We start from the raw sequence: 22,667 nt of genomic DNA, 5'->3' as shown, positions 1-22,667 counted from the left end.
TCACACTGAATGAGATCAGACTGAGCTTCACAGCTGTGACTGTGAAACACATGTTTGATAAATTAAACTTTCCAGACTACCTCAATTATTAATATAGCTGATCATTTCGCCGATTAAAATTTACAGTAGTTTGTGTAAAGAGCCTACCAGGAGCAAATGTTTAACTTCTAGTATGAAGTGGTCGGTATTTTCAAAATAAAAGTTGACTAGCACACAGCAGTGTGGTCATTGTAATACAAAGAATGTTTGAAGAGAAATCTGGAGCTTGGGAGTTGTAGTCAGTCAAGAAATACTGTATAGTTTTAACTCTTCTGCCTAAAAAAAATATTCAAAAGAAATAATCTAATAAAGAAAAAATCCTCTTTGACTGAACTGTTCACAGCTCAAAGATATGTGACCCTGTGACGAGGAGTCACAAGTAGCTGCTGCTTCATATTAAGGGATCACAAGCAAAATAGGTGTATCAGCAGCCTAAAATATTGTATGCTTTAGCATTAAAGGAATAGTTCAATATTTTGGGAAATCTGCTTTTTCGCTGTCTTATTGAGGGTTAGATGAAAAGATCTATACCACTCTCATATCTGTATATATGAAGCTGCAACTGGTTAGCATAGCTTTGCATAAAGGGGGGACAGCTTGCTTGGCTGTTTCAGGTAATAAAAGTTGCCTACAAGCATCTCTGAAGGTGACTGATTAACATTTTGTATCTCGTGTGTTTAATCCGTACAAAAACCAAAGTGTAAAAACAACACTTACATGGGGTTATGTGCCGGACTATTTCTTGCAACCAGCGAAGCCTCTGTTCTCAACCAAGAAATAGTCTGGCACACAACTACCCCTGTTAAACCACAGCTTGTCGTTTTTATATTTATTTTTTTTTCCCCAAAAAAAATGTCAACTTCCTTTAAGATTTCCATTAGAGTCTAGATAAATGATTTTCTTTAAGATTGCCCTTACAGTTAAAGGGTCTAGCTTAAACCATGAAAAACAGATTCAGACCAAAGGAACACAAAAGTCCACACATTTACATGTAGACACAGGTGTGTCACACTGTTAAAAGTACTTTCCGTGCTTTAATTTTTTAGGCCAAAAATCGCTAAACCGGAACTTCAGTTTCTGCTTGCACCGTCCCACTTGAGCTCCATCTGCATGCGCGAGCCATTTAACATCTCAAAGCTGTAGCTTTAAGAGGAGGGGGCGTGTCCTTCCTGAGGCTGTCCCTTTTATTTGAATATACAGTAGTTCAGCGGGGCTGGAGTCGGATTGCGTCGGATGTTTTTCGTCTTGTGAGGCCAGCACAGCGGGACGTGGTGGCTTTATTCGTCGGTAATGCTCATCACCCAGTCCTATATTTAACATTTGAATGATATCACTCTGCTAGGAAGGCGTTTCATCCGCCACATGCACACACGGAGGATACTGGACTGCTCGCAACCGACAATATGGACTTGCACATATTGGACCACAGGCTACGGGTCACCAGCATATCCAAGAATGGGCTGGTGAATTTCACACACCCCCTGATTAAGCTGATATTTCTCCGGAATAGGACACGGTAAGAAGACTCATTGATCGGGGTCAGATGTTTGTGTCGCTTCGGTGTGAGTCAGCCTGGTAATCCAGTAAATTACGGATATATGAGATAACCTACATCGCCTCTTCATTCACTGGGAGGCAGAGCCATTGGGTTATTTGCCTGTGCATGCCCTGCTCTGCCTCCATGAATGATATACTGCAGTGCATTTAGCTGTAGGCAAAAAAAACAGCAGTTTATGACAGATATTTAACGTTAGGAAAACTGCGCATCAGCCATAATAAATTATTTTAGGAATGTATTCTTACAATGGAGATATGATTGCATCCATTATGTTTCCTACTTGTCTACGTTATATTTGCGCAAAACCCTGCAGCAGTTTAGTTAACGCTGTGCATTCTCATGTATTAACATGAATTTATTTTGCAGTTCTGTAGAATGCATGCTGGCTCTACTGAACACAGGACCAGCATTGATCCAACTTTTTAAAAAGCATGCTGTGCCCCTCCACTGTATTTTGGTAGGATCTTGTTTCTCCAGCTCAGGCCACTTGACCTCCTTTACCCCAAATCATCCATCCAGTTTGCAAGTTGTCCGGATCTCATGTTGGCAAAAGTACCAGTGTTCAGTTAATCCCTGGATATCCTCTCATTGTTATGTAATTGTTTATTGCTCTGGCTGACCCACATATGCATGGCTAGAAGAAGTGTTCAACATCTGTCTTCAAGCCGCCCATGATATAGGCCAGGCAGTGGCTCAGCTACTGTTCTCATGTCAAGTTACAAAGAAGTTGTGAGCAAATGTCAAGATTTCCCTCCTCTGATCGCCTTTGTGCTCTGTGACTTCTGTATATCACACTGTATAGATATCACACTGTCCTCAAGGATTTGCTTATCGGAAGCATCCTATGAGTATCAGCAATTAAACAGCCCTTTAATAATCAGTTTACAAGGCAACACGACCAGCTCGTGCCTGCATGAGTGGATCCTGGAAAACACTTGTCCATTTCCTAACTGTGAATGAGATTTAAATCTTGTATATTTGTCTGTCAAACGCTTCACATCTGTTCACGCCTAGCTGCACCCATCAGCACTCATTTGTCTCGGAGTATTAGGCGATACAGTAGGTTTTGACATGTCCATACCAGACACACTGTGTCATGATGACTTGTGCCACCTTGGAAACTACAATACAAAGTAAATAACTAGTCACTGTGAATAGTACACATATGTACTGTAATTGCGTCAGTATTTCCAAGATACAGGCCAACAGGTTTGTAATGAGTAATTGTAAATGATCATAAACTGCTTCCAGATTTACAGTCTGTATTTTATTTTATTTCTATTTATTACTATTTGTATTTAAGTGTGAGCCTACATTTTCATTTGAACAGGCTCTGTGAGGCATTCGGGGTCTGGAAAAAAACAAAGTAGGCTGAGCCCAGAATGAACCAGAAGGCAGGCGGCACTTCCTTGGATTAGCTGGCCTGTCTGTTTTTCAGTGTTTTGTTGTGCATGCTTTGGAGTTATGTCATTATACTGTGATATGGATGTGTTTTGTCTCGTTTTTCCTGTTGTTTTTCTGTAGCGGGGGTTGTTTTTATTTGTTATTTTTTTTCCCCCTCTGGTCAAGCTATAGACAATGCAGATCGGGGGAGTGGCGGAGAAGACTGAGTTCATGGCAACTCAAAACAAAACAATCGTGGAGCAAACACAAGCCCGATTGCCTCGGTTGGTTTTAGCCATCTCCCTCTTTCAGGCCCCTGCTATTCATTAGAGAACAACTACCAAAGAATGCGCGCAAAGTGATTTGAAAGCAGTCCTGAGCAGAATTTTAAGGAGGTAATCGCTTCTAGGAGCCAGACCCAAATTGTGAGAATGTAGAGTTTTCTCCAACATCATCCAACACAACTGAGGCATTATGACACCTGCGGTGGGCCCCGGTGTAGCTCACCTGATAGAGCGCACGCACCACGTACAAGGCTGAGTCCTTAACGCAGCTTCCTGGGTTCGAATCCAGCCCTTTGTTGCATGGCATCTTCTCTCTCCCCCACATTCCCTGCCCCTCTTCAGCTGTTCCTATCAACTAAAGGCAAAAAGCCCAAAAACTAATCTTGAAAAAAGCCACCTGTTGTGCAGATGATGAAAGTAGTCAGAGACTTTGCCTTGTCTGGAAATAAGAACGGTTATTTGATGAGGCACAGCATGCCTACTTTCAGTGACACTGTTAATCTGTGAAGGTCAGCTATGTTTCTAGTTATTGAGACTACATGTCATCAGGAGAGTGAAGATATGAGAAAAGTCAAAAGTGAGGACATTTGAGGTCAGATCCTGGGTTTAGTATGAGGTTCGGGCCACGAATAAGTGGGTTAAGTTGAATACTGGGTGCATGCAGTGTGGTATTGATTATAGGTTAGTGTGGGAATGTGTGTGTGTGTATCTTCATGCATTCTTCCACCGAAGGATGTGAATGAATCCTCCCACGATGGGCAAAAGAAATTTGGACCATGGCCTTGCAAGCTGTCAGTTTGTAGTCTTGTATTATCCTTAGTTGTTGTTTGGAGTTTACGGGTATGGTAATAATCAAAGGCCGGTATCAGCCCAACATATCGGCCTTACTGTACTGTGGATGCAGCCCTGCAGGCTCCATACAGTCCTCCTTTCTTCTCCTCGGCGGCTCGCTAACGAGAGCATGGGTTGGAACAATGCCTCAGCTGAGCCAGAAACCCAGTGGGGAGTTTTCCACTTGTCTGCTTCAGTGGTCTGTCAAGGTTGGGGCTCTCGCTCCACTCGTTTACACAAGCCCCCCCCCCTCCCTCTAATAACAAGCAGGGATTTCTAGAAAAAAACATTCCCCATTGTTCTGAAAAAAGAGGACCCCGTGAGAACACTATAGATCGGTTTGTTGGAGGCTGTGAAGGTAGCAGACAGCTTGGCCGTCCACTGACGATGGCCCTGAGATAGCTCGAGGCTAGCTCCTCACACTTCAACGACATCGGTTTGCTCCACTCTTATCACGTTTCCTCAGCTGGAGCATCAGTTGCAGAAACCCCACCACCACCAACCCTCACTCCCTCACCGCCACTACCACCCATTGCTTTGTGCAGCTGGATCAAAGTCCGGACTCTTGTGTGCTTGGTTTTTCATCTTCCCCACTCGGCCGCTCTGTTGCTTCCTCATCTCTTTTGGTTATTTTCTGTCTCCTCCTCTTCATGTTCCTTCATGCCTCAATAGAATGAACTCATTACCACCGGTGATCACACACAGGCTATGTGGCATTGTTACAGAGTGCTGTACAAACATGTTTGATAAGTTGAGTTATCACTGAGTCTATGAAATGTCTGAAAATGGTGAAAAAAGTTCCTACAGCCCAAATTAACCAAAACAAATATTCAGATTGCAGTGATATAAAACCAAGAAAAGCTGCAAATTTTCACATTAGAAGATTAGAAACGAGATTAGAGAAACTGAAATGATTCTCATTGACAAATTACACAAATAATCTATCAAAATTGTTGTAGATGTATCTTCTTTCAATTGACCAATTATTAATCAACTGCTCATTGTGATGCAAAAGCAATGATTACAGACTTTTTTTTGGACGATGTGTTGTCCGACCCTGTCGGAAATCAAAAGTGTTTAGAATTGTTCCGAACAGCCACACTAGAAGGCAGAGTGAAGACCCGGCCGTCATAGAGAGGGGGGAGATATTTAAATATGGGGATAACGGCGCACATTTTAAGACAGTCTCTCTTGGAAGACGTTGATAGTGTTACACTCGGTTGTTGACATGAAAAGTGTCAATAATGGAAAAAAAGAGAGCTAGAGTGAGAAGTTCAAACCCTGGCTCCTTTCTCCCCTCCTCAGATCTGGCCAATCAGGGCGTGAGGTGGGTGTGAATGCCGGATCATTGGTTTCAGAAAGTTACAGAAATTGTCAGACACTGCCCCGTGTGGGGGGAGGACGTTTCTGAAGCTACCATCACCACCAGCAACCATCTGACAAGAAGCGTACTGGCAGCTTATCGCTAAACCACCTTTGATACACACGTTGTAAACTAAAGAAGCATGTTCAGATTGAATAAACACAAAAACATAACAGTCCCGAAACAAAAAAAAAAAAGGGATCTTGTCCTTATCACCCTCCATTGTCTGAGATTAGTGTTCTTTACCCTCATTATGGGTAGAGTGACGTTCTACTTGACGCCATACTTGTCACCCTTGAGACCTCAAAAATAGGGAGCCGGGGGTCTGCGTGTCCTCCCCCACAAAAGTTTGAGTTTCCTGTATTCGGGTGACTTTTAAAGAAGGAAAATAACAAAATAATAAGTACACTGCAACAGCATTTTTATGTTAAATACTTTTAATTTTACTTTTAATTCTCAGGAAAGAATACAGAATAATCTGAACTTGCGTGAATCTCTGGCATAAACTAATATTCAGCAGTTTTCATTCATTCATTTTTTGCCCCCGCCCCTTAGAGGCCTAACAAGGCCTAACAAGTTTTCTGGGGGAAACCTTGTTAGTCTGTGATAGTAATGAAGAGGATTGAATAGTGATTGTAAAAACAATGTTAGGCAAATACATTTTCTTGTCTGCTTGTCGGTATTATGTAATGCAGCTTAGGTGAGGCTTCTTATCTGTCTTAACTGTACTTTACAAACAGGAAACTTGACAACACACAACCAATGCATTGCTGAGGTCTGGCTGCCTTGCAGGTGTAATATAAGAGCCTTTGTTGTCTTCTCCAAAAACACACCACATGTGATAAAGCTCCACACTTGATCATTCTTACTTGCTTGGCATGCACTACGTTTTAGATTAGATTCAACTTTATTGTTATTGCACAGAATACAAATACTGAGACAACGAAATGCAGTTTAGCATCTAACCAGAAGTTAAAGTGCAGAGTAATGTACATATGTATAGAGGTACAACCTGTAGGAAACTGCACGCTGGGGAAGGGTCAACAGGAAATGAGGGGGGTATTTTAACACAATGGGCTGGCTGAGCTTGCTAACACAGCTGGTAGTTAGTGTTACAGTGTTCTCTCTCTATCTCTCTCTTTGTCTCTCTGTGGGGTGATTGTCCCATCTCATGGCAGGGATTACTTTTTTTGCTGAGTCAGGAGTTTGGCAGTCTCACGCAGGCCTCTACTGTAATAGCCTCAGCTGACTGATAATAAGCAGAGGAAGAGGAAGGTGTATCTCCAGTGACATGTTAACGTTAAGAAAACAGGATTGTGTAACACTTCCCTTTTTAGGGATTCAAATCTCATATCTTTACCAAAAATCAAAAAGCCTTACTAACTGAATAACAAAGCTTCTGAAGGGCAAAGGCTTTCTTTTGGCTGCTTTGAGCCATAAAGCAGGTGGTATTTTGTATCTAATATCTTTTTGTACCCAGCTATTAATGGACATCACCTTTCAAGCTTTGTTGCTCTACTGAGATGTATGCCCAAAGAAAAGTTAAAAGCAATTGTTTTTGTAGCTGCACTTGGCTTGATGCTTATGCAGCACTTTATTTTATCTGCCTAAATATTAAAGTTGACATGAAATAGAGAAGAACAATCTAACCAGGGAATTGATACACATAAAGTTAGCCTTTTGGCTGACATTGGCACATTTACAGTACAGTGAATGTTGGTCAATGTTGAGGGGGGAATTCATTTTTTTTACTGAGAAGATCAAATATGTAATAATGCGTTACAACCCATTTGAGATGAAACATGTTAATTAGTGATCTTTAAAGATGCTGTTTGGAGGTTTTTATTTTAGACAGAACCAGGCTAGCTGCTTCCCTCTGCTTCCAGGCTATATGCTAAGCTAAGCTAATAGTCTCGTGGCTCCAGCTTCCTATTTAACAGACAGACGTGAGAGTAGTATCAATTTTCTCATCTACCTCTCCATAAGAAATCGAATAAGTGCATTTCTCAAAATGTCAAAACTATTCTAACTAATTTGAAAGTTTTCTTTCAATGATATTTTCAGTGTTAGGCCATCAGTTTTAATTATCTCAGCTTTCTTTCCACAGTTTGGTATGGTGGATGGCTCTAAATACTTTAATACAACACAATAATGAGCTTCAGCCGCCGTTGCTGTGGAGAAGAAGCTTGCCAGAGGTTTATCCCAATTGGCTCCATAGTTGCAGAATTCATTTAAAATTCACCCAGAATACAAAAGTGAACCCAGCTAAACTTAATGTTTTATCAAGTTTCTACAAAGTATAATCTTTTGCTTCAGCTTGTCGTTAGCAACACACACAACAGAATTTTAAGCTCCGTGATGAAATGTTTCTGCTTGTATGTTTGAGTTTTTATCAAAGAACCAGATATTTCTTAATGCAGTTGCTCCTCGTTTATACTCATGATTTAACCAGGAGAATTTTATGCCCATTTAAGTCTTGGAAGGACCCCAGTCACCTAACATTGTCTGTGATGAAAATAAACAGGACTTGTACTTCAAGAACCTTGGATCCCTGGAGTTTTGACACTTGTGGGAAGTCTTCCCCAGAAAGTGAAAAGGCCACAACAGTCTAAACCTTGAAGCCCTCAGGAGTTTGAGTTGAGAGTGTATTGAAAGCTCAAAGTGAAAGTCTGGACTCCATGGCCAGCGAAGATTGAACACAGGTTTGTCTTGTCAAAGTTGCCATTAATGTCCCAGTGAACAAGAGGCTACAGGGCAAGTCCAACTCCTCGGTTACACAGTAATCAGTTCTCTCTGCCTACTGCTTACCTAATGATTCACTTCTATCCCAGTCTCCTTGTTGTTGCTGTTACACTTACCAGATATTTCTGTAGCTGTAGAACAAGAGGAATTTCTCCCATCCAGAAACTTGTCATGTACTGGCCTCAAAAGCTGATGATCCAAGAAAATGTGGTTTCACTACCCTGTTCTTTCCTCAACCTGTACCAAATCCAATGGGCCAATTTACTTCTTTTTTTTTCACAAAGGCAACATTCAATAGAACTGAACACTGTGGCCAGATCAGGCAACAGCCCTTGATCAAGCCTGATCAAGATGCATATACCAAACCGGAGAGAGAAAGTATAGAAAATTGTTATCAAGGAATTTTAAGGTTCAGTCTTGTAGAGAGCAGTTCTGAGATCCCAAATAACAATAACTTGATGCCAGATGCTTCTTTTCTTTTGTAAATCTTTAACCCCAATGGGCTGTATCAGTTGGCAAAACTGCACTGTCTTATTTATATGTCTGAAATATTTAACCAAAGTGGCTCTTTTTTTAGAACAAGGTAGAAGAAGGCAGCAAACGTAACTTTCAAAGATTGTGGATAGGTGGACGACTCAAAGCCTGCAAAAGGCAGACCTGACCAGTGCAGAGATATTTCAGCAAGTTATTAACTTGAGTTTTATAGCAGATGCATATATATACAATCCTGTCAATTCTGAAACTCACATATCATCACAGTTAGAGTGGTGTTGCCTGGTCTTTCCTTGAATGCAGCAGTTGGTAACTGAAGCAGTGCCCCAGTTTTGTGTGTTATCCACCATTTGCTGTAGACAAAGGAGCGATGCTGGAATAATGCTGAGCTCGGGCTTGTGCTAATTGAGTGACAGCTAGCCCTGAAACCAGTGTGAATTTCGGAGAACCCCATTTACTTGTTTCCTGCTAACTATTATTATGAAAATCTGAACCTCCTTGGTGGTTGCATATGAATAACACTCCACTTCCACTCTCTTTCTCCTTCCTCTTTCCACCTTATCTCCTGCCTTTCATGTTTTCTCAATTTCCAACCGCATGCCTCTCTCCATCTGTACTTCCTCTCCTGTTTCAGATGTAAGTTTTTCAGTCTGACGGAGACACCAGAGAACTACACAGTCGTCCTCGACGAAGAAGGATTCAAAGGTAAAACACCCTTGTGACATGCACTGATGTACGTCAACCAAACAATTTTTAGGGAAGTTACTGCCAATTTCAAATTTGGAAACTTAAAGGGGAATTCCACCAATCAGTATCAGTTTACTAGTCATGGGGAGTACTATTCAGCTGGTTAAAACAGTAGTATTATTTCTTTTGTGGCTCTGGAGGAGCTTTGTCAAGTCTACAAGTTACCTTAATGATGTCACCAGTGTTATCTCGGCGTGGGCGCTACACAAAGTCGAGTTCCCGGACTTATTGAAATTGCTGGAGTGCTCTTTTAACAAAGAGAAAGTAAAATATTCCGGTACTTTTATTTTTTGTTTTCTTAAATCTTCATGGAGCTGTCTCACCATTGTCTATTTGTTTTAATATTTATCAGCTGCAAGAATCTCCTCCAGAGTCCAACAGCACTACTCCCAAAAATCAGGCAAACTGTGTCACTTTCTGTATGAATCTACCACTAACCTTAAAACATGGTTAGCTAGTAACTAGTATTTAGTCTTGAATTGGGCCACAGCATAGGACTTTGTTGTTTTACCAGTCCAATGTTACTTCCTTCCTTTCTTGTTCCATTCAAAGACCTCACGAGGACGGATGGACATATATATGACCATATACTCTAGGAAATAAAGCTATACAAGACTCAGTATCTATACAAAAATAAGTCTTGTCAGCTTAAATAAGCTTGAGTTCAAGTTTTTGAACTCTCCTCAAAAACAGTCTGTAGATTTGTCCAAATTAACTTCTGGTGTTAGGTATTTCACTGGTGAGAAAGTGTAAAATTTCTCTTTAACATCTAACATGAGTGAGAGTTCTATCCAAAAAAAAAAACAACTGGACTCAGCGTTGTTAGACCTGTTGCCTCTCTCATCCCTTTGCATCACAGACAGAGAAGGTTGGTGAACATGAGAGGGCTGTCTGTGCGCAGTTTAGCTGTTGCTGCTATTCGGCGCCTCCGAATTACAAAGGTGCAGCTTTACAGAAAAACAGTTTTCTTTGGGATATGAAGTTCAAGCTGCACTTGAAAACCTGGTTAAAACCCCTAATTTAATAATGTGGACTCAGGACCTGAGTGCATTTTGAAAGAAAAAGTACAGTCAAATTTCTCACAAATAAAAATGTCTTGGAAGCAAAAGTCAGCACACAAAAACACCACATATTTTGGGGTGTGCTGGAGATGGGCTTGATGGGTGATCAATAAGATTAATTCCTGCCATTTTTATAGTTAATCAATGAGTCATTTATCAAATATTTTTGATTGTAAATGTCAGCTATTATTTCCTTTTTTCCTTTTCAAATAAGTTTGAATAGAATATGTTTGTGTATTCTGAGGGTTGGTCAGACAATGTAACCAATTTTTGACTTTTAAAAAATGTTTTTTACACTTAACAATTCCTAGACCAATCAAAAAGATAATGGATAGATTCACAAATTCTTAAGATATTTGTTGGTTAAACCCTCTATCAATGTTTTTCCTCTACAACGTTACCCTTCTGTCTGACTACACTCTTGGGACAGAGTGAACAGTATAACTCTGTGTGTTTATAGTCCCATCTACTCCTCATCCAGCCATTTTTGTCTGGTCCTTTTACACAGATGTAGTTGTTAAAGGCATATATCGCCTCCGGGTGCTCTGTTTCTCTCCCTGTCTCCTTTGCTCTCCTTCTATTTTAAGGTGAAAGCTGGTGTAGTGAAGCCACAAGGGGCCATCTGTGACAAATTATGCCAACCAGAACAGTGGCTCTTTGAAGGGAAGTAAAGAAAAAGGAGTTTTCACTGCAGGAGGTAGACACCATTTGGTAACGTTTTTAGTTAGCTGAATCGTAATGAAACCATAACCAAAACGTTTTGTGCCTCCTCTGACGGTTACAGAAGCTCTTCGCTCTGTTGTGCATGGCAAGCGCTGTATGAAGAGCTAGGAAGCTATTAATGCATTCATCGTTTAGACCCGTTATTTACGTGACACTCATAAAAGGTTGGGGTGCACATCTCCCAGTGTCGCTTTCTTTCATCTTCTTGTTTACTTCCTGGATAGACATCTGTTTCCCAGGTAGCTGCCAGCTTCCACTCGCGTTTTGTTTTGGGATGAAGAGTAAAATACCCTGCTTTTCCATTTTGGTGTAGAGACTCAGGTTGTTACAGCTGCGTCTAAGGGATCGACCTGTTTTGAACTTTGACCCTTCCTTACCGCTTGCTAGGAGCTGCACATCTGAATGCATTAATGCATTGGTATCAGGTCACACTCTACTGCCAAGTATGTTGTGGTGGTGTAAGTGCTGTTTGCACGAGTTTTACTTGAGTTACTGTGCTGTATAAATAGCAGGGACGTTTTAGGTCTTCATGGCAAAGGAAGAGACGAGGTGGGGGAGAGGAAGTGTGTGTACGTTATACTGCGCAGCAAACAAGAGGAAGTTGTTGCTTAAAGCTGCCTCATATTTCCTTACTATCATCTTTATGTTCATGAACATCACCGATAACATACAATAAAGTTGCGAAGTTAAGTTAAACACTTCATGCGGCCAATATTTCTAAAAATATTGGCCGCATGACAGTCCCCTATAGATTCTATTCAGTACATCTGTCACATTCCTTGTGGTTTGTTTTAGCTTGTGACTGCTATTCCTTTTCACTGGTGCAGTTTGGCTGTGTTTAGGATATGCTGTCATGCTTTTTTTCAAGACTGCTTCCCTAGACATAAGAATGAATAATTCTGCAGTATTTTATTTTAACGTAGATGGAACTGTATTTCTGGCACTGCTGATTTGGCTTCTTTAGAGCTCTGTTGTCTTATAAGTGAGTATTCAGAGCTAAAGCTGATACTGGCAGTGTTTGCATTGGTGATCTCAAAGTCATTTTTCACTAATCTTGTAAAGTATTTTGCCATCCTCCTGTGTTTACCAGTTTCAAATGTACTCAACATAACTGTATCAGTCTCACAATTTGGGAGGTTTTGCACCTGCAGAAAGAGCTCCTCCTCATGGGAAAATCTATGTTTTCTTATTAGTGCGGCAGTTGTGGTTTGTTTAAAAATAATAATAAAACCAGTTGAACCATTTGAAACCATTTGAAGGTTAAACGACATCGAGGCCTCTAAGTGTTTCAGTATTGCACTTCCATAAAGATAGGGGACTTGCGAGAGACAGATTGAAAAAGCAAATTGTCAAACTTGGTGGAGTAAAGGCCGAGATATCGTCGATACAAGTTCCAAAAACTCTGCATCCTACATTTACCACAATGCAACCCAGTTCCATATTTCATCAGACCTTCCCTGCTTGTTAAATGTCCTCATCTTTCAAACTCTATGCCCCCAGTTTATAATGCACGTGTTCTGTCAGATATGTGACATCTTAAGCCTAACACAAAATTATTTTTCTCAGACTTCAGAAAGCCCCCTCCAGAGCCAAAGAAGATTATGCAACTATTTTCACAGGTTGAGTAGTGCTTTCTATCACAAGTAAACTGACCTCTATGTGTGAAAGATGGGGGTGGAGTGCCCCTTTAAAACAGCATTTAAATGACTATATTTTAATGTGTAGTCAGGACCTGCTGTACATTAGAATCAAATCAAATCAAATTCAGCCTGGTTTTTATCTACGCATCTTTTGACCTGCAAATAACCAAATCACTGCTAACTGGGCATAATAACTATAATACATTAGCATGAAGTCATGCACACTCTACGTATGCCCACTGACTCACTGACCAACTTTTCTCTTCTTGACCCCACTCAGAGCTCCAGCCATCAGAGCATCTCAAAGTGGAAAGCTCTATCTGGCTGCCGCTCAACGTGGTCTCCAATGGCAACGCCTCCAGCAGCTCACAGGCTGTTGGCGTGACCAAGATTGCCAAGTCGGTCATCGCCCCTCTGGCCCAGCAGCATGTCTCTGTCTTCATGCTCTCCACTTATCAGACTGACTTTATCCTGGTGAGTCCCATCTCCTTTAGTCTTTTTACTTTTTTACTTTTTTAGCTTTTGCGCATCTTTATTCCACTTCAGTCTAATCAGCGCTCACAAGTAAGTCTTGTTAAAATTAAAGAGGCACTCTAAGCTGTTCTTGTTGTATAATTTAGAGACGTCTGAAGCAATTTTTCAAACTCTCTAAATGTACAAAACCCCAAGACCTCTAATCTCGCAGTGCAGCCTTTCACCTACTGATCTCTGCCAGACAAAAGAAGCCACAGTGTCTGCATTTTGCCCATTCACCAATTTTGCAGCTAGGGAATTAATTTCCGACACAGCTGAGGGCACTAAAAAGTTAGTTGATGTATTACGTGTGAAAGTGTTATGTGGGCAAAAATAGATGACACCTTGACAGACGTTTGTGTCAGCAAGTATATTAATGGTCGAGTATTCCCTTAAAGTCAGCCAGTGTTATATATATATATACATATACATAAACAGAATGTTGACCGACATCCGACATCAATATTTATGTTCCTCATCTGTGTAGGTGAAAGAGATAGATCCTGCCTGTCGTCATCAGCACTCTGGATGAGGAGTTCAATATCTACAAGGAGGAGGGAGGAGAGTCTGTCCCCATGCGCTGTCAGGATGTTTCCAATGGCCTCCAGAAGAACGGCAAAGAAGGTAGAGGCCAAAGTTCTGCTCAGTATGAATTCACTTACATCTCAGGTATCGATCAAGCTCTTCTCAAGAGGGTGAAGCTAAGATCCTCTAGCACCACCCTCAGGTTCTGTGTACAAAGTGTAAAGACTTACTCAACACATAGAAAGTGATCTTAAAACATGGTCACAGGTCACAAATCAGACAGTGAACCATACATCATTGCTTTTTCTCTGGGATTAAAGGAGTAACTCAGGTAGAATTATTGTTTCATGGCTTAAATATTACTTACACAGAAGTAAGATTACTTATATTGAAAACTAATCAAGGGAAAGTGTAAAAACAGCTCTTTAGAAGACTAGTCTAAAAACTTACTTGAGAAACTTGTCACACATACAGTAAAGTGTACACTGTAAATAATCTGGCCGTTTTAGAGGCTGGTGTTGTGTTTGAGAAAGAGTGTGAGTCATTTTTCTGTAGAAGTTGCTCTGGCACTTTGCCTACTTAGGTTCGAATAACAGCTCTGTAACTCTACACAGCTCAAATGTGAATGTAAGGCGATCACACATAAATGAAACATGTTTTTATAGCAAGAGGAACCCGCTGTTCAAGGACACCTGTTGTGCTTAACAAAGTCATGTTTGACTTGAACAAACATTACAGTATATGACATTATACAATGAACCAATGCAAACGCACAAGGTTTCAAACATAAAGGAACATTTGAACTTCACTGAATTATTGTGTCCTTTAGAGAAAGTTATTTTTATGTCACCGTGAAGTACAGGACATGCTGTACGATGAGGGCAGGACATGCTGTACGATGTGTCCACCTTTTCACAACCTTTTTATATCTTTGAATCTGTAAGATGTCGGCTTTGTGCCAACATCTAAAGAAAAACACGTTTTTTCAAATCGACTAGTTTGGAAACTTTTCACCCTCCAGCTCTGCTGTTTTGTTTTGCAGATATGGAGATTTGTAAACTCACAAAAAATATTTTGCAAATATAAAACGGATCTGCAAATACACAAGCAAATTCCACAAATAAAAAAAATATATATATCTGTGAATACATTAAATTAATTTACAAAAAAAAAGGAAAAGCATTTGGGAATATCTTCCTAACATTTACAACTTTCGAACAGAGCATTTGTCAATCCAGTTTTTATTTGTGCATCGAAATGCATTTGTGGATCTCAGTTCTACTCTTGTGGATTTGCATTTTACACAGAATTTGAGACAAACTTTCCGCCAGTCCTTGAACAGCAGGTTCCTCTTGCTATAAATACATATTTCCTTTCATCCTTCATAATGGCACACAGAGTTTGATTAATGTCAGAAATAAATGGGCTTGAACATACAGAAATAACTACTGAAAGTACTCTGTTTCTGTAACTGAATATTCCATGCATATGTGCCAATTTGCCAAAATGTAAACAAATATATCACTAAAAAAAGTTTGGCGCAGTTGTCTCGTTTTTGTCTGCCGTGGAGGCGACAGTGTCAAACTTTAAAACCCCTAGGCGAAGACGGGCATTTTTAAGCTGTGTTTCGGCTTGTAACCAAATGCAACCACAAAATGCTCTTTAAAAAGAACTTTGTAAAACTACAAAGTATAAACTGATTAATGAGTTAAAATGCCAGGAGATCCACTGATATTTAAAAAGTATAAGAGTAGATTTACTCCAAAAAAGTTTCAAGCTTTCTGCTTAACTTTAAAACCATCATCAGTAAAACCGAAAGTTTGAAACTACAACAACGCCTCTGGCCTTTTTTGGACTAACTCTATTCTTATGAGTTAAAAGTACACTCACTTGAGACAGAAATGCAGTACACGTCAGAGAATAGGAGGATCTTCACCTGCTCTAAGAAGTATGTATTTTAAAGTGAAAATGCATTTATAGAAATTGTCTCAAAAGGTATTTTATTCAATAGAAAAATATAAGAAAGATCTAGTGTTAAAGAATATGCACAGTACCTCTGTTGTTTATGCTTTTATGTGATTAAACACTGCTAGTTCAGCTATTCTTACAAACCAACACTGTCCTTGCTCTTCCAGCCATGCAGCCTACAGTTCACCCGGTGCTGATTCCCCAGAACCAGTTCTGTGTCATGTCTCTGGACCCGGACACACTGCCGTCCATCGCCACCACGCTCATCGACGTCCTCTTTTACTCCAGCAGGTGAGGTGCCACTTGCTCACACCGTTGCAGTACGTCTGTACAACACAGGGTGGCAGCACACAATGCAAACTAGAAATCAGCTCACTGGGTTGTGATTATTGCAAGTTTGCATTAACATGATTTCTGAAAACATGAGAATCGCAGACTATTTGTCAAACCCAGATATTGTAAACATAGAGGTTTAGTGTTTGCATTATTTTGTATATGTTTTCTTTTTAATCCAAAAAGTTAAACTTACAAACCCTGTGAGGGAGAAACACTAATAAGAAGTTCACCTAGATTACCAAAATTGCAAAATCATCATGTTTTTGAATAACTGTTCTGTCTGTGACTTTGTCTTTGTCTGTTCTTGACAATTATTTAATTTTGTGACTTGTATGTATTAGCATAATGTAAATGACCTCTTTTAAATCAATGCTGCTGACTACCTTTGCCTCTCTAATGTCTCCACCGAACGTGTCTCTTCCTCTTTAGTCCCCAAGAAGATGCACAGTCGCCTCCCAGCCAGGACTTGGACTGTGTCAAGTTCTTCTCCTTCTCCCTCATTGATGGCTACATCTCACTGGTGATGGACACTGAGGCTCAGAGACAGTAAGGGTTCTTAATTCTTTACACTGACCCAGTCCACCATAAAAATGTGCACTTGTACTCCATTAAAACGCTGGAATGGCACAAACAGTGGAGCAGCAACAAACAAATAAACAGCATCCAGCAGTTTTAATGTAATGATTTCCACACTGTCAGCAAGTGAAGTGAGTGCTGCTTTGGGTTAATAAAGATAGTAAAAGGTTAATTTTGATGTTGTTTGACAACTGCATACATTATTTAAATATTAAAATTTTAATGCAGGCCTCCTCGCAGCAGTTTACTTCATTGTTGCCCTTTTTTGTCATTGCTTTGTGGGGATTGTGGTGTTGCAGTGTCTGTATTTGCAAACTTTTATCTGGCGATTGCTAGAGAAGGTTATTCCCCTGCCCATCTCTGAAATGGTCTTGTGTGTGTTTACACTTGGTTGCTTGGTAGAAATCAGTGCTTGATCTTTGTGCTCTAGGTTTCCGGCTGATCTTCTCTTCACCAGCTCCTCCGGGGAGCTGTGGAGAATGGTTCGTATAGGGGGACAACCACTGGGCTTTGGTAAGGCCACTCCCTTTTTAAATACCTAAAAATGTAGTCATTTACTGTATATACACTAAGTAGGATTTGTCGCTTGGTGTTTGGAAACACACGATTCAAAGTTGGCCCCTCCTCCCCAGCTAAGAGCGAGCGAGAGAGCTAGAGAATGAATGAAGAGAGGGAGCGGCGTTAGAGAGAACAAAGCAGCGAATCAGAGAAAACGTTATTTTCTGATTGTAACCTGCTCACTACGTTTTTATAGAGTCCCGATCTCACAGCCTGCGCGCTGTTATTGGCTGGGGGCTACACACCACTGCCCAAAGGTTGACGCCCAGAAACGTCCCAAACACAGCAAACTAGGAAGATACAGGCAGAGGGCAGGGTCTCTGCAGATACAGACACCGCCACCCACTTCTAGTGGATCATCAGTGGATCATTTTTTTTGGAAAATCCTACTTATTCTGCCTTTTAATGTTGACACAGATGGGCTTTTAAATTGGTGTTAAATGTGTTGTTTTACTTTCTGTGATTTAATTATTTATTGTTTTCACAGTTGAGGTGGAAACTATGTAAGAAATTGGGTTGTTTTGCCAAAATATGTGAATGGGACCATCAGTGGTGTCAGTTCTATTGTCTAGTGTTTTTCTCTTACATTTCTGGTACTTGCGGTCTGTAGTAAGTTTAAATTAATACAGAATATAGAATAGACTTATTACAAAATGGCAACAATTGGAAATCTGTAAGATTTTATGTTAACATCTGGTTAAATTTTTATGCAATTAAAGATCTTAAATTTGGCTTAATAACTATTAATGATTGTGATAGTGTGTGTTTCTCCTCCCCTCTCTGTATGTTTTTTAGATGAATGTGGTATAGTTGCCCAGATATCCCAGCCTCTGTCTGACAGCGACATCTCTGCCTATTACATAAGCACCTTCAGCTTCGACCACGCTCTGGTGAGTCAAACATCTTCACGTCATTAGTTAGGCCACCACCATTGTTGTCATGGAACTCAAAACTTGAAACTCAATACATTCGTGACTCACAAAATGATTACTCTTAGCTCAGATATTGAAAGGTTTCAGGTTCGGTACTTGTTTGTGGGAGATGTAGACCATAAAGACAAAGGATTTGTCACATTAAACAGCATTCCCGTGAGGTTTAATCATAAGGAATGCTTAAGGCGGTTGATAGTATAAATATGTATTTGTTCATTAGCAATTATAAAATTATTGCACTGCATTTAAATTAACTCTTAGTATATCGATGTTAAACAGTGTTTTTTGTGGTGTAACATATATATGATGCTGAAACTCCACACAGTTTCTGCATGGTTTTCTGATCTCAATTTTGATGTTGTTTTCCCATTTACCACACTGTGGTTTTGCATCTGTGTCTGTCTATCAACTTAGTCAGCAATGCCATCTGTATTATCTTGAAAATTTCAAAGAAAAGTTTATCTGGGTCATTTGTTTTTCGTTACCCAGAAACTTATCGTAGAATGTCTGTCACCATTTCCCTCCTACATCAATGTGATGGATCATTATTTATAAGCATACCTGGGTTGCATAGACTGTTTTGTGGTTTCTGTGGCTTGATTTCACCTTGACTCTTTGACCATTTCTGTAGACTGATCTCTCAAAGCCCTATAGCCCTAAAAGTCGTAATATTATATGACTGTCTCTTTCTAGTCACTATACCCTAACCCTTAACATTTGTGGGTTAGTGTGAAGGGTTTGCCCAAAACAAATTAGGTTAAATGTAGTGAACTATAAAACTCTTCGGTAGCGAGTGTGCACCGGTGATAATTAACGTTATGTGTCTCCTATTACTTCATTAATAGAAATGAATATCTTTCTGCTCGCCCTACTCTTTGCATCAAAATGCAAAGTATTCATGAAATTGGTATTCAATGGTACTTTTTACACTCCTACCTTCAGAATGTTTCTGAAATGAGAGTGTAACTTACATTCATAGTTGTATTATGCAGTCTAGCATGTCACTGAGCTTAACATAACCAGAAAGTGTTTAGTCATAGAAGGACATTGCACTTGGTCATTGTAATGAAATTCTATAATTACAGGAACCTGAGTGGGATTAGAACCACAGACCGACCTAATAATAGCAAATTCCATTGACAAAAACGTTACTAGCTGTGAGATCAGTGGCTTTTGCTCGTGTACCCACACAGAAATTTCTTGTTGCCTGGTAAATATATGCAATCAGGGGAGATTATCTCTGCAGTGATATAGCTTTAGGTGTTGGTAGGTTGAAAATCTTATAGGTATACATTAGATCCTCTTAATCAGTAGCAATGGTTTAAGTCTATTTAATGTCATCAGAAACTGTAAGAGAAAAATGGGTTGTATAATTTGTGGTATGATTACACTTGTAATCCAAAAACAAAAAACAAAATTCAAACACACCGAACAAACACACCGTCAAACACAGAATTTTGAAATACAACTTTCAGATTGGAAAATCTGGGTTTTTGACTCTATAGTTGGTAATGATGGATAATAATATCAGCCTGTTTTATGGCCTATTCAATTGTTATTCTGTAGGTTTGTGGTTAACCTTTTCATAATCCATACTTCTTTTTTTTTTTCGGAAAAGTCGGCACAGCTACATTTTTGTAAAGAGGAAGAATGAAAAGGACGGAAGTCATTTAGAAAGCTCTTGGTCGAGTAGACACAATAACAGAAATAGTTGAGGACATTTCCTAACATGGAATAGAACAAAGCTACGTCACTAGAACATGTGAAAGAACATGTGCATATGAGATGATGGGAGGTCACTGTCTGGCTCATTTCAGTGAATTAGTCAGAATCATTTTATCTTCAATAAAGTCTAAGGGAAATTCCAGTTAACGTCAATGAATTTCTGCTGTATGTGGTAGATATTGTTCCATTTACACAGAATGGAATTACATTTATTTTAATAATGAAATTTTGGCACTTAGAAATCTGTATTTTATTGGTTGGAGTGTGTAAGTTTGAAGAATTTGTGAAAAACAGTTCACATTCAGTTCTAACAAAGACCATTTCTTTAGTCCTTAATCACAAAAGTCTTTCACAGGTTTCACAAGGGTTTCACAGGCCTACATTAGACACGTTTTTCCTACTTTGGTTATATATTTGGTTGTATTATGTTACATATCTTTTTTCACTTGTCTCATTCTGACAAAAATGATTATTGGTATGTATTGTGGCCTTTAAAAAGTTAAATCCACAATTTCTCATTACATAGAATGAACATTCCATACGGAGGGCCACACGGCTCAGTTTTGGGTCCACTACTTTTTGGTCTTGAATTTTCATTGTTATGCAGACAACACCCAACTCTACATAGCTGTTCCACCTGATCATACACATGCTGGGTGGTAGGACATGTTTACACTTATTTTAGCTTTTATACTTTATATCCACTTTTGTACTTAATTTATCTTAGCTATATTATAGTGTATTGTATTTTGATTTGCACATCTCTTATTTCTTACTGGAATAATTGTCTCGTTTCAAACTTATTTTATTATTATTTCTATTTCTATTCTATTAGTACTTCTATTCCTGTGTGCATTGACGTGATAGTGAGCAGCTGTAACGAACGACTTTCCCCTCTGGGATCAATAAAGTATTTCTGATTCTGATTTACTTGCTTCAGGGGGGTACAGCAAGTCAGTAGTTCTCAACTTTACCTTTTCTTTTAAAGCTGCACGAATCAATATTTTTATATTAACAATGGGTCAACTGACTATTCAGCCCCAACAGGCACCTGTTTTCAGGGAGAAAGCTCTGATAAACCTACTGTACACCACCTGCCCAGCCCCAGACAAAGTTGGCAAGTAACTGGTGAACATAGTGAAGTATTTAGAAGCTAACGAATCACATTTTTTTCTCAGGAGTTGATGGAGACCAAAACAGATTTAAAAGGAGAGTGAAAATTTGACTTAATCAGGTGGCCGGAAGTATATCTCCAAATGAATGCTAATGGTGTTCTATGTCTGCTGGATGTGTAAATAGGCAACTATTTGCTAACACGTTCACCATATCAACTTTATGAAGTGAAAATATGTCAATGTTGTCTTTACAGCTTGTTCTGCTGCCCCTAAATGGCCAAAAAATCAACTAATACTAATTTAACGTTCCTCTACTATTTTCAAGGTCCCTGAGGAGGACATAGTGAGCGTGACAGGCATGCTCCAGCATCAGAGGAAAGAACCAGCCGCTAGTTGATTTCTGGAGTCCCGTCTGAGCTGAAGGATCCTGATGCTCAATGTGCTGACCCTCACTCCAGATCCAGTGGCCAGGGGTGGTAGGCCAGCAGGAAAGGAGGATAACCCTGTGCCTAGACTAGAACTGCATCGCCAGCAGTATTAACTACTACGAACTTGCCATGAACACCAGAAGCATTTCTCTATGGTGTGCACACAGTTTGTCTGTGAGGCCTCCTGTCTTACCTATCTAAGGCAGGATGCACTGAGTCCCAGGGGGCCCACAAGCTCACATGTGCACATGAAAATGCACAATCACTCCTAAACACATACACATACAGATTCAGATACACACACACACACACACACACACACTTTCACATTCAAATTCATAAGCACAAAGTCAGACATATGAACATAGACTATATTTCTCTCTAATACAGAACTTGAGATCTCCAGGTGTAAGTTGAATTGTTCATAATATTATTTTACTGCAAACAGCACTACACACTCACATACATTTCACCAGTGCTATGAACACACATCTTAGTCTTCCAGTAATGTTTATATCATAATGCCATGTGTCTAAACTGCCAGGGTTTTTTTAATCAAAGGCCATTCGCAAAAATTTCAGTTTTCCTTTCTGTGAAACTGAAAGCGTGAAGCTTGAAATGCAAGGCAGTTGTGAGAATGTTAATCTTACAATAATTTTCATGCAATTGACAATTTGTATTTTATGACAACAGGGCTCAAGCATTTCTTAAACACAGTATTAAGATAGTGGAAAAAATAACAGCGCGTACAGCTCCCAATCTTCAGCACTGTATCGGGTGTGATCAAAACGAATAGAATGTCAGCACTCACAGATAGTCGAAGCCATCATCAGCCATCATGACGCTGATGAGGCGGTCGTTGTTGCCCACAATAAACAAGAAGACCATCTATGAGTGCCAGCATTCTGTTTGTATTAACCATAGTATTACCCAAGGTCAATAACACTACGTCTTATTTTTTGTTATTTGCACAATAAACTTTTAATTTAGCTAATATCCCCTAGATGTTTTCTTTGGTACAACTACATTTTGTACAATTTGAAGTAAATGTATTGTGTAAACATTTGTAATATTTGTGCTGCTTCTTTCAATAAAGAGTATTGAAAATAGGTACTCTTTGTTGACTTC

General features: G+C 39.7%; 2 protein-coding genes across 2 annotated transcripts in view; both read left to right on the top strand.

Moving 5' to 3' along the window:
• Positions 1-212, top strand: part of nipsnap1 (nipsnap homolog 1 (C. elegans)) — a 9,612-nt gene extending 9,400 nt beyond the window's left edge. Inside the window, exon 10 of the mRNA XM_044196565.1 lies at positions 1-212. This exon is cut by the window's left edge and continues 535 nt beyond it. The gene's annotated coding sequence lies outside the window, so the exon portion shown is untranslated.
• Positions 213-1,207: 995 nt separating this feature from the next.
• castor1 (cytosolic arginine sensor for mTORC1 subunit 1) lies at positions 1,208-22,648 on the top strand. The gene is made up of 9 exons (XM_044196717.1): positions 1,208-1,555; positions 9,327-9,397; positions 13,144-13,337; positions 13,877-14,000; positions 16,037-16,160; positions 16,635-16,751; positions 17,212-17,294; positions 18,135-18,229; positions 21,437-22,648. Exons 1-9 carry the CDS (start codon positions 1,443-1,445, stop codon positions 21,506-21,508), a joined length of 993 nt encoding a protein of 330 aa, XP_044052652.1. The 5' UTR covers positions 1,208-1,442; the 3' UTR covers positions 21,509-22,648.
• Positions 22,649-22,667: the final 19 nt, after the last annotated feature.

This window comes from Siniperca chuatsi, linkage group LG5 (genome assembly GCF_020085105.1).
Source record: "Siniperca chuatsi isolate FFG_IHB_CAS linkage group LG5, ASM2008510v1, whole genome shotgun sequence".
Lineage (NCBI taxonomy): Eukaryota > Metazoa > Chordata > Actinopteri > Centrarchiformes > Sinipercidae > Siniperca > Siniperca chuatsi.
This window is presented reverse-complemented; position numbering and strand designations above follow the sequence as displayed.

What these genes read in the sequence shown, in the direction of transcription:
- castor1 (XM_044196717.1), top strand. Translation starts at nt 1,443, where the DNA reads ATGGACTTGCACATATTGGACCACAGGCTACGGGTCACCAGCATATCC. An exon ending in GACACTGAGGCTCAGAGACA is followed by an intron (nt 16,752 to 17,211) that starts GTAAGGGTTCTT and finishes TTTGTGCTCTAG; the next exon opens with GTTTCCGGCTGATCTTCTCT. An exon ending in GGGACAACCACTGGGCTTTG is followed by an intron (nt 17,295 to 18,134) that starts GTAAGGCCACTC and finishes TATGTTTTTTAG; the next exon opens with ATGAATGTGGTATAGTTGCC.